The sequence below is a fragment of the Palaemon carinicauda genome, chromosome 9, assembly GCF_036898095.1.
Source record: "Palaemon carinicauda isolate YSFRI2023 chromosome 9, ASM3689809v2, whole genome shotgun sequence".
Classification (NCBI taxonomy): Eukaryota; Metazoa; Arthropoda; class Malacostraca; order Decapoda; family Palaemonidae; genus Palaemon; species Palaemon carinicauda.
In genome coordinates, this window is record NC_090733.1 from 76,327,617 (window position 1) to 76,339,749 (window position 12,133).

At 50.5% G+C, this 12,133-nt stretch overlaps 1 protein-coding gene across 1 annotated transcript; it reads right to left on the reverse strand.

The window, feature by feature from the left end:
• Positions 1-5,554: 5,554 nt before the first annotated feature.
• Positions 5,555-9,433, reverse strand: LOC137646494 (tigger transposable element-derived protein 1-like). The gene is made up of 2 exons (XM_068379599.1): positions 9,065-9,433; positions 5,555-6,412 (listed from the first exon to the last, which is right to left on the reverse strand). The coding sequence occupies exons 1-2, from the start codon at positions 9,431-9,433 to the stop codon at positions 5,555-5,557; spliced, it is 1,227 nt and encodes a 408-aa protein (XP_068235700.1).
• Between the last annotated feature and the right edge of the window lie 2,700 nt (positions 9,434-12,133).

The following is a 12,133-nucleotide window of genomic DNA, read 5'->3' on the forward strand; positions in this document are numbered from 1 at the left end:
GCCCAAGGATCGAAAGTCCAACGATCCTGGAAGAGGCGGAGTCTTCCTCCCACCGGAAGTATCTCATTGCTTCTGGTTTCCCGAGGGTTTACCACCTGAGCAGCCTGCTCCCCTTCCTCCTCTCCCTCTGGATGGACGTAGAGAGGAGTCTCTGCCGGAGCCTCTACCTTTGGGACGAAAGGCAGTTGACTGCCTTTCGTAGGCAGGCGTGAAGACTGGTGACTGAGCCACCACCGGCTTAGGGACCAGCTGAAAGGTCTGCTGGGGCTGAGCCACCAACTGGGGAGTAGTGGGTGCTGGAAACTGGCGGTTAGCCTGCCACTGCTGGGGTCTAGGTTTTTTCGATTTCTTCTTAGGTTGGGTGCTCTCATCCTGAGAAGATTTCCTCTTCTTTGACATGCCCCACTTGTTGAGAAGGTTCCAGTTCTCTGTGGCGGCTCTGTCAACGATCTCTTTCACGAGGTTGTTAGGGAAGAGATCTTTCCCCCAAATGTTGGAGGAAATCAGTTTCCGGGGTTCGTGTTTGATGGTAGCATCCGCAAACACAAATTCTCTACAGGCTCTCCGTGCCCTGATGAAGCTATAAAAATCCTTCGTCAGGGTGGCGAGGTGGGTCCTAGCCAAGACCATGTAGAAGCCTGGGGTCCGAGTGTCCCCGGCCATCATCTCCAATTGTACTTGGTGAGAAAGGGAGGCAGCCAGCCTCTCTTTCGTGTCCAGCTCCCGACGCAGAAGGTATTCGGAGAGCTTGGGGAGGTTATCATTAAACTGCCGTCCTGCGACGTCAGCCTCCAACTTTCCCACAGAGAAAGTTAACTGGATGTCTTTCCAGTTCTTGTCGTCGGGAGGGAGGGCGAGGGAGACGGGCCTACATTCCTCCAATGTAGGGCAGGGTTTCCCTTCCTCCACCGCCTTCAACACTGCCAGCAGGGACTTTTCAGTGAAGGGAAAGACCCTGGTGGCAGGAGCAAGAAAGGATGGGTGTTTCTTGCTTAGGGCCGGCACCTTGGAGTTGGTGTAGCCCTTGCTCTTAAGGCAGCCAGCCAGAAGAGCTTGAGCTTTTGCATGGTCAAAGACGATGACCTCCTTAGGATTGGTATCCTCCTTGGAAACTGGCTCGGACTTGAGAAGGATGTAACAGTCCGGATATGCTTCAAAACTAGTCCAAAACTCCACCTCTTCAAGTGGAATGGCGCCTAGTTTATCGTTGACGAAAATTCGTCCACTCGTGATTGGCATGTGCTTTGCATACCTCCATGGGATGGTCACTGAGAAAGGGGGAAGGTCCTTAACGTTGATCTTCCTCGCCGTCTGTTTCGACAGACGGAGGATCTCCCTCTTAAGGTCTTCGTCTCTCTTAAGAAACCTCTCGTCCAAGAGCGCCTCCAGGGCCTGGAGGCTATCCTGGTTGTCCATTACCACCGGTGTAGGAGCGGAAGAGGTAGAGGGAATTGGTTCCAAGACAGCAACGGAAGTAACAAAGGGGGCGCGGGCGACATCGTCTTCGGAGTTAGGAGCCTCCACATGCTCCTCCTCTTCTCGACCCTCGGCCATCAGGGTCCTTTCGGTGGTCTCCGACACTTCCGACATTCGTTCCACCTCGTCAAGATGGAAGTCTTGAAGTGCGTCCGATACATACGGTTCAACCGTCAGCTGGACGCAGGGGATCTCAGGCTTGGGGATAACAGCATCCGCAGATGCCTTTGGGAAGAGCAAAGCTCTCATCTTCTCGTTTGGGAGATAGGGCCCTGTGGCATTCTTCTGGAAACCACGCACCCATTTGCGTAGTTTCTCTCGGGCGATGTCCCTGGCCTCCGCTGATGGGGGGTCCTCGAACGCCTCATGGAGCAGGTCTTTGCAGACAGTGCAAACCTGCGGGTCCCAATACCGTAGAGTCCCTTGAGCGATGGAACAGCTGGCGTGGGTTCGGCACACCAGGTGGCTGTAGAAGTCCAGGTGCCGAACGCTGCAGAAGGCGCTCTCACACCGGATGTACTCCTCCTGTAAAAGAAAGGGGGACATGAGTCTACAGAAGTCATTTAAAATGGCTTAAAGTAATCTTAGATTAGTCTTAAAGTTATTTAAACTTATAATATAAGATTCCTTTTCAAGTGTAAGCTTAGGATAGGTAAGCTGGAAAAGAAGCAGAAAAGACACATACTTGTTCATCCTGCCCAGCCAATTGCCGTGACTTCACACCATAACTAATTCTAGGGGCTCTTTAAGAGCCTTGAGAGGTGGAAGGAATATCCACATTGGATAAAGCATAGCTGAGACTTTCTCCAGGGTATTAGTCATGGTGAGAGGGGGAGATGAGTTCATTCAGCATAGAAGAAAAGGGAGAGAAATGATTCCTCTCTATTCAGATAGGTCCCGGCAAGGGACTGTCCATGGATGCACAGAGTATGCTAGAAGAATTTACTGCACAACTATACACCATAGTTTTCTGCCTAGGGTATGTACTATACTCTAGATGTACTGGCTATCGTATATAGCTATACAATAGCCAGCAGGGAAGAGGTGACAGTCTACTGAAGTAATATGATTAGGTGGCTCCGGCAGCATGACGGCATGCCGGAAGCACGCCGGGTGGCGGCTAATCTCCATCGAGGGGGAACCCCTCCCTGTCATCAGTCTATGTGGCAGAGAGAGGGCGAACCTCAGGATGATGGCGGCTCCCGGCAGTCGGCAAGCAACCGGCGAAGGTATTCCAACACTGACGTCAATCAAGGAGACAGAGAGGATACCGGGTTACGCTGTCGGCTGTTGCCTGCAGGGTAGTGACGGCAATGGAACAGCACTGATCAGGTAGAGAGAAAGGATAGGGGAAGAGAGAGGGAAGGGCAGTAGCTCACTACCTAAACCTCGTCTTCCTCCGGAAGCAGTGTTCAAATGAAAGGGAGAGGGTGGCAACCTTTCATCCAGCCGCAACAGAGCCGGCAGCCGGCTAGAGTTGCGGATGGCAGCCCAAGGGAGGACCGAAGAACACTCTAAGATAGTGAAGTCTTCCGCCGGCAGACCGACCTGTCGTATGCTATCCCATAGTTCGACTATATGCGGGAAGCGTATCAGTTCGGACTACCCAACGAAAGGACCGAGCCGAACCCACAACCCGCCGGCACGCGGTGGAGTTGTAGGACGGCGGACAGAGGTGTGATGTCTAGGCCAACACTAAAGGACAGAGGAGGGAATGGCAAGGGTCCTGAGGGGGAGTGTAGGGGAAGGCATAGCCCTCACCGACACTCCATGGGGGGGGGGGGTTCGGTTTCAGTACCAGCACTATCCCAGGTGTAGGAAGAATTCATTCTCCAGCCTAGGATAGGTTAGTACAGAGAAGGTACAGCACTAACGTACTGTCCTAAACTATAAAGAAGCAGAATCCCCTGGCCTGCCTAACCTAGGCTAGGGAAGCAAGTCCCCAACCCAGGGAAGGCAGGTGTAGGACAAGTCGCTAGACCACAGGGAGGAAGGGTCGAAACCCTACCAGGTGTGGACTAGGGGGAAAGGCAGCGGCCCCCCACCTTCGCCGACCAGCAGAGAGCAAAAGGAGAGTTCATTCACCTAAAGGGGTAGCTGGGGGCGAACGACTGGTACTCTGAGGTTCTGTCCCAAACTCAAAGCTCATGTACTACGGCTAGGAGCGGGGAAAGAAAATCCTAGCCTAACCTCACTCGAATACGATTCAAGATAAGGAGGGCTAGGATGTAGCCTAGGCTACCTCAGAGGGAGGAGATGACCTTGGGTAAGGTAACTGTGGAGGTGAGAAAGTATACAAAAGCCCTAGCATTAGGTTAGGGGCAAGGGAGTCGACTACCAAGATCATTGAAACCCCTTGTATACTTCCAAGAAGGCAAATAACATATGTGCAATCACTGAATTTTATATGTATAAATGCCTAATATCTTCATTTCCTAACTTGACACTAGGAACACTTATTATATTATGCATGAAAGTAAACAAAAACGCCTAGGCTATCGAGCCTAGGGGCTAGGCCAGCAATCTAGCATACGAATCGGCTACCTACACTCGCCGAAATTGAATACTGTCGGCATAATATAACTAATTCCTAGCAATGAAGACTAAATAACTAATGGTGATAATTAGTTATAAGACCGGGAAGGTTTTTCTGGCTAACTAAATAAAGCATGCGAAGCGAACAACAGTGTCAGCGTCATGACGCCTCCGGTCAAGGCGCAGCTCCGCCACAAAACACGGTATTTTAAAATAAAAAGACGTTACTTTACAGCTAGAGCTGATTTATACAATACAAGAATATGGTACTCAACTTTCCAGAAGAAGGCGAGGCAGAAGATTGCGACATGATGAATCACTTAGCAAAAAACTGGGAAAAACACCTGGTCATAAACGCTACGTGAGAAGGAATGGGGATGGCGCACAATGGTGACGTCAACCAAGATGGCGGCCAACATGGCGACCGGTTATGACATCGCCGAGTACCGTAACTGTAACGAAGGAGGTGAACTTAGTAACGGCTCCTCCCATAACTTGCCACACTTCCCCCTCGAAGCGTAAACGCTATGTGGGGTGCAGATAGCTATGTGGCGTGTCAAGCATACGTCCCCTGTTATTATACAATATCCTAAAAGGAAACCTTATGGGTACTTGCGCCAGAAGTTAGAATTCTGTGAAACCTTTAGTTTAAATCTCTGGGAATATCTGCTGTAGTCATATATACCCTTAGGAAGCTACTGAAGGAACCTTCCATCATGACGACATGGCTTGAGCCCAAAAACACTCATTACATCATGCATGAAAGTAAACTAAAACACCTAGGCTATCATCAAGCCTAGGGGGTAGGCTAGCACTTTTAGCGTCGTAGATTCGGCTACCTACATTCGCTGAAAACGAATACTATCGGCATAATATAACTAATTCCTAGCAATGAAGACTAAATAACTAATACTGATATTAGTTATGAAACCCGAAAGGTTGTTCTGGCTAACTTATTAAAGCATGCGATGTGAACAACAGCGTCAGAGACGCCTCCGGTTAAGGCAACAGCTCCGCCACAAAACACAGTATTTAAAGATAAAAAAGCGTTACTTTACGGCCAGAGCTGATTTATACAATATAAGAATTATGGTACTCAACTTTCCAGAAGCAGGAGAGGCTGAAGATTGCGACATGATGAAACTAATAGCGAACAACTGGGAAAAAACACCTGGTCATAGATCCTACAAGCGAAGGAATGGAGATGGCGCGCGGTCGTGACGTCAGCCAAGATGGCGGCCAAACATGGCATCATACATGACGTCATCGAGTACCGTAACAGTAACGGAGGAGGAGAACCTTGCATCGGCTCCTCCCATAACTTGCCACCAACTTCCCCCTAGAAGCGTAAACGCTATGTGGGGTGCAGATAGCTATGTGGCGTGTCAAGCATACGTCCCCTGTTATTATACGATATTCTGAAGAGAAACCTTATGGGTACTTGCGCCAGAAGTTAGAATTCTGTGAAAACTTTAGTTTAATTCTCTGGGAATATCTACTGTAGTCATATATACCCTCAGGAAGCTACTGAAGGAACCTTCCATCAGGACGACATGGCCTGAGCTCCAAAAAGGACTTTGATGAACATAAATTCATCAAGAATGTCCTCTTCGAGACCAGGAGGGTGACCAGGGACATTGTCGAGTACCAAGAGACATTTCAATGACAGTTTTTTCCCAGCCAAATCTTTTTTGACTGCCGGACCAAAGCACAGATTAACCCATTCTGTGAAGAAATGCCGGATAACCCAAGCCCTAGCTTTAGTGCGCCACATCACTTGCAGTTTTTCTTTCAAGATCCTTTGGCTCTTGAAAGCACGTGGGTTTTCAGAGTGGTACACCAGCAGTGGCTTGACCTTACAGTCACCGCTGGCATTGGCACACAAGACTAGAGTTAACCAGTTCTTCATGGGTTTATGGCGCGGTAGTCTCTTCTCCTCTGCCGTGATGAAAGTCCTCCTGGGCATCTTCTTCCACAAAAGGCCTGTGTCATCGCAGTTGAAGACTTGTTTGGGGATATAGCCATATTGGGCTATAACCGAGGCAAAGGTTGTGACAAAGTCCGCCGCAGCTTTCGCGTTGGAACTTGATGCTTCCCCGTGCATCACAACCGAGTGTATCCCAGTCCGTTTCTTGAAATCATCCAGCCAGCCACGACTGGCTTTGAAGGTTTCTGCTGGCGTCGAAGTCTCCCCTTTCTTGGTTGCTTGATTCCCTTCCAAGTCATTATAGATTCTACTAGCTTTCTCGCATATGATCGTCTCGGTCATGCTATCTTCCGCCAACTGTTTCTCCTTTATCCAAGTCAAAAGAAGCCTCTCTATCTCATTGTGAATATCACTACGCAGCTTGGAAAGGATGGTTACTCCTTTGGAATTCTTGGTGCTCTTTGTAGCATCCTTCTACTCGAGGATGGTACATATAGTCGATGTATTCCTCTCCTAATGGCGCGCCAGCTTGGTCACTCTTACGCCACTCTCATGTTTTGCAATTATTTCATGCTTCATCTCCATTGTCCTCATACGCTTTTTCTTCTCATTACCCTTGTTTGCACTCGCTTGCTTTGGACCCATTGTTTATTTAATGAATTATGCACTGATTCATGAAAAAAACACATAAAAAAAGCAAACAATACGGCCAATGCTCGGAGATAACTTTACGCGACGGAGATCCGACGGGAAAGACTGAGTGATGCTGTCCTCGTGAGCAGCCTCTCGCATACGCGGCCACCTGGCGGCCGCACAGGGAACTACTGTACCTCGTATCTCAGATTTTTCCACGTATCTCAGAATAAAAATTTGCTTAAAACTCTCCTCGTATCTCAATTTTCTCGTATGTTGGGTCGGTCGTGTCTCAAGGTATTACTCTATGTTTAAAGGCAAAATTAAATCATCTTTATTGCAAATTTATAATCAATAGTCATACATGTCAATATCTTTATTACTATCACCATTTTTTTCTACTATTATTATTTATGATACTATATAATTATTGTTTATGTATATGTGCATGTATATGTATTTATTTGTGAATATGTATGTGTGTGTATGTTTGTATGAACATTTATATTTGTATTTCTTTATGTATTTGTATATGTATGCTAGGCTGTATATGCTGTATGTGTGAGTATGTGTGTGTACCTATTGTATGTACGTTTATGTTTATGTATGTACATATATAAGTCTGTTTGTACATGTATTTGTATTTGTGTGTGTGTCTTCAACTAGGCCATAATACTTGCATGTTCTTATTTTTATGTTAACTAAATCTGATCTATATAAAAGCTTCATGCTTAATGGACTTGGGCTGTACTACTAATGTTTATAACTATGTATCTATATAGGCTACTTTACCCAACTCTTTTATTCCAAAAAGGAAAAATTTTAAACAGACCTAAATCCATTCATTAATGAAAAAGCAAACCAATTGTCATCAATCCACATCCCCAGCAAATACTATTCTACTTTACAAGACCTAAATCCTGACACTGTGTAAGAGAACCAGGATTCCATAAGATAATGTTTAGAAAATGACAAATTCGTAGATAATTTGTATTTTTCCTGACTATACAAACCTTAGCTATTTACATGGGGTAATTACTTCGGCGTAGCTGAATGACAAGCCATAAAAGTTTTAACGAGGGTTTACTACCCCACCGCTAGCTAACGCCCCCCCCCCCCCCACACACACACACACCGGTGAATGCTTCACTTTGCTTAGAGGTAGGACTTCCCTTGGGGGACAGGGCTGGCGGGCACATACGTGTAAATAGGTAAGGTTTGTATAGTTAGGAAAAATGCAAATTATCTACGAATTTGTCATTTGTTCCGTAACTGAAATACAAACCACGCTATTTACATGGGGTGACTTAACCCTTAGGATGGGTGGTAAGTACCCTGCCATACTGGCTTTGGCTTGCCCGGGAGCCCCAAACTCGAGTGTGTAGGAACTCAAGAAGTAAGGGGTCCCTGCTCCTTGCTGACAGCTGTGAAACTGCTGCGGCCTACGTAAGCTGTGTGTGAAGGTGAGAAGTGACTCGTCCTAGGAAGTTGACCTGGAGTTTTTCAGATGGAAATCTAGGCTAGGATTCTCCCAATACCACCTCGTCAGGGTATGGGGACATGACAGTATTACATCTTAATACTAGGAACACAAGGGAGCATGGCTTACCTGCAGAGGTTCGAGGTCAGCTGTGCAAGGAACCCAGGATGCTGCTTTCTCCAAGGGAGGAGAGGATGAAGAAAAGAATAAGGGCCAGGCCGATCTTTTCATTCACGCAGACTAAAACTGGGTAACAATGCCCTCAACCTTCTGCTACTTGTCCAATAAGGAGCCTGAGGTTAGACCATCTGTTGTGCAGCCACCACAGGGCCGATAGAAAACGTATCGAGCCTCCTGTGTGTCAAGTCTTGCAGGTAGTGGGCCGTGAAGGTGGTCTGACGCTTCCACACCCCTGCTTGAAGGACCTGCATCACTGAAAAGTTCTTCTTGAAGGCCAGGGACGTAGCCATGCCCCTGACGTCATGCGCTCTAGGGCGACGTGATGGAGGAGGGTCAGGATTCAAGGCCAGATGTATTACCTTGCGAATCCAGGCTGAGATGGTATTCCTGGTGACCCTCCTCTTCGTCTCCCCGAGGAGACAATATAGGCCTCGGAGGAGTTTCTACGGGAGAGACTCCTCTCTTCTTCTTCAGGGGGGAGGAAGCTGCCGCTGGTTTGTGACCCCCGTCAGAGAGGGCGGGCTTAATCGCCTGCACAAGAGCTCTGACTAGGGTGCCGAACCAGGGCTGCTGGCTGACAGTCGCGCTGTCAGACACCCCTTCTGGAGGGAAGGGGGTCGTGCGATCCCTAGGAGGAGTCGACAAATGTGGGTTCGCCTGTGGGGCTGAAAGGAAAGAGTCCCTAGACCTGTCCGGGAAGCGCCCCTCCTCCGGCGAGCGCACTGGTCTGCGCTTGCGGGGAGGGGAACTAGACAAAGACCTGTCCGCCTGACGGCGCTCGCGCTGGGGCTCGTGTGATGGGCCCTGGTCAGGGTCGCGGGTGAAGGGCTCACGCGGCACAGGAATCTCGCGGTGGCGCGGTGCCGCGCAGGCGAGGATACAGGGGCGAGGGAGCGCTGGCGCGCTGGCAATGGAGTGGGTGCGTGGGTGCGAGAGCGCCCAGCAGCTGGAGCGGGCTCGTGGTCGCGAGAGCGCATAGGCGATGGCGAGGGCGTGTGGCGCATAGGAGCCGGCACGGGAGGCGGCCGAACGCGAGGGCGCGCAGCGTCCTGATGTGGCCCCGGAGGGAGCGAGATAATGGGGGCGCCTGAGCGCGTGTCCGGAAGAACTGGGCGAGGGCGCATGAGCGCTGGTGCAGGATCGCGAGCGGCAGGGATGGCGTGTTGGTGCGGAGGTTGGCGCTGGTCCGACAGGAGCGGCATACTCACCTGTGGGCGCGCTGGACGCGCTGGCGATCGTGGGCGCGTATGGCGCGCATCAGGATGTGGTCGCACCGGGGTGCGCTGCTGCGGCGGCCGCGCAGGGCGCGTGGTTGGATGAGGGCACTCAGATGTGCGCTGGAGGGTTACATTAGGTGCCTTGAAGACAGGAACGGGGCGCGTGACAGGAACAGGGCGCGTAACCGGGGTGTCGTGCGCGGTTGAAGCACGTGCAAGCTCGCGCGGTCTGGAAGGAGAGCCCAGCGGCGGCCGTAAGCGCCCGTGCGCTAGCTTGGGAGCCTCCTGGGCGACGCGCTGGGATGTCGTAGAGCGTTGACGCGTTGGTGAGCGCGTGAGCACTGGAGCTGGAACTGCGCGTGTTGCGCGTCTCTCCAGACGGGCGCGACGAGTCCGGAGGAGCCTGTGGGCGCCTGTTGCGCCAGCGAAGGAGCCTCCTGAACTGCGCGCGATGAGGCAGGAACCGGGGGACGCTGGGGCGCCGGTGGGCGCGTGAGCGCAGGTGGCCGCAGGGGCACCGGTGGGCGCGTGTGCGCAGGTGAGTGCTGGCGCGCTGTAACAGGAACTGCCGGAGTGCGCCGGGGCCCAGAAGGGCGTGGGCGCGCAGGGAGACCCTGGCGCGTAGCAGGAATGGTGGCACGAACGCGTGAGGGTGAGCGCCGTGGCGCTAAGTCAGGAACAGCGGCAACGGCAGGCACAGCAGTGACAGCAGCAGGAGAGCGCACAGGAGGAACCTGGCGCTTGAGGGCAAGATGCGCGGTTTTGCACTCAAAACCCTTCAGCCCCGAAGGGACCGGAGACTGCGCAGCGGTAGGATCAGGTGGCGCATCACGCGCATCAGGAACATTGGATGTTGAAGGTCTATGAGACTGGTCACTTTGTCCCGAAGGACGACTATCATCCAAAGGTGATCGCGAACGATCCCCGGAGAGGTACAGGTTGGTAGCTGGCAGGATCGGTGAACGGCGAGTCGTCTCCTCCGCAGAGGACTGTGGTGACGACGAGCCGAAGAGGCGCCTCTTAACCCCCTTGTAAGGGGAAGGAAGTCCTCTACGGCGAAGGGGAGGACGAGCCTTCCGCCTTATACGCCCACAAGGGGCCGTGGGATCAGCAAGTTGACCATCAAGGGGCCTCCGAAGAGGAGTCTCTGTAAGTGAACTCCCCCGAGGGGGAGAATCACTGGCAGGAGAGACCGTGGGACTTAGATCTTCCCTCGAAGGGTGTTTGGAGGGAGAATCTAAGCCGTCAGCTATCTCAGCCACAGGAACGGGGGTTTGGCTTGACCCACGGGATGACTCCGTCACAACAACGTCAACCACAGACAGAGGATCTATCCCCACTGTAGTTGGCGATTGTTTGACGGCTGCACCCAGTTTGATCATGTCAAACAGGGCTTCCTTGGAGGGCGAATCCTGCAGCCCCAATGAAGCCCAAAGTTGAAACAAATCATGGTTACATTAAATCCTCTTCTGGGGGAGGAGGGGCAACCGCCTCGCTATGGGAGGCAACTACCTCTCCCACACCCCGGGATCGGTCAACAGCACAGCGGTCTACGCTACCACTCGCTTGCCTCTCGGAAGAGACCGCTCGAGGGGGAGCTTCGGAGGAGAAAGATCCCTTTTGGCCTTCTTCTTACGGCGCCGGGCAAACCTCTCCCACTGGGAGGTAGACCACTCCCTACATTCAATAAATACGTTGTCACTATCACACCGCTGGCCCCTACAGTGAGGACATAAGGTGTGGGGATCAGTGTCGACCGCCGACATAAAGGTCCCACAAGGGCGGCCGGGAAGTCCAGGGCAAGTACGCATTATCAGTAGAGGCCAACATCAAGCACACTGCGAAAGAGAAAAAGCAAAAAACAGATTAATATGGCAGTCAAAGCGTGGGAGAGCGCAGACAGGTCTGTTCTCTTCCCGAGCCAAAAGTAAAGTGAAGCATTCACCGGTGTGTGTGGTGGGGGGGGGGGGGTAGCTAGCTACCCCTCCCTACCCCCGCTAACTAGCGGCGGAGTAGTAAACCCTCGTTAAAACATTTATGGCTCGTCATTCAGCTACGCTGAAGTAATTACCCCATGTAAATAGCGTGGTTTGTATTTCAGTTACGGAACAAATACTGATTTGATATGCCACTGAGCCGCTGCTAAAACTCTCTCTAAGAAAACTATTACAAACATTCAGGGAAGTGGCTTCTCTTCTCATATCACGTACCCTAACTATCAAGTCTTTCATTGACATGGATGCACAGTAACTCCTTATTTGCCCATATGTCCACTCTTGTAACCAGAGAGGACAGTATTTTTGATCAAATGGTAATTAGGAATTGTAATCACACAAAACAAAGTAGAAAAATTACCCTTAATGTCGGTAATTTTGATCAAATAACACTTGACCCTTACTAGACGAAGATATCTATTTAGTGGTGCAATCGTAGCTTCCTTTTTCAAAGAGGGAATTCGAAAGAATCATGGTAAACTTTTGGTCTTAAAATCATTCTTAGGTCTGAAAGCTAAAAATAGAGATAAGGTCATCTTATGCTTTCTAAAAGCTACCAAACAAGAAAGAGCTTGTATTCCCCCCAAATTTTTTTAATAGGTTTTTCACTAATAAGAGAAGGTAAATACATCAGCACTAAATACGTCAGCAATAATACCTATAACTCCCAAATCCAATCCTAAATGCTTGA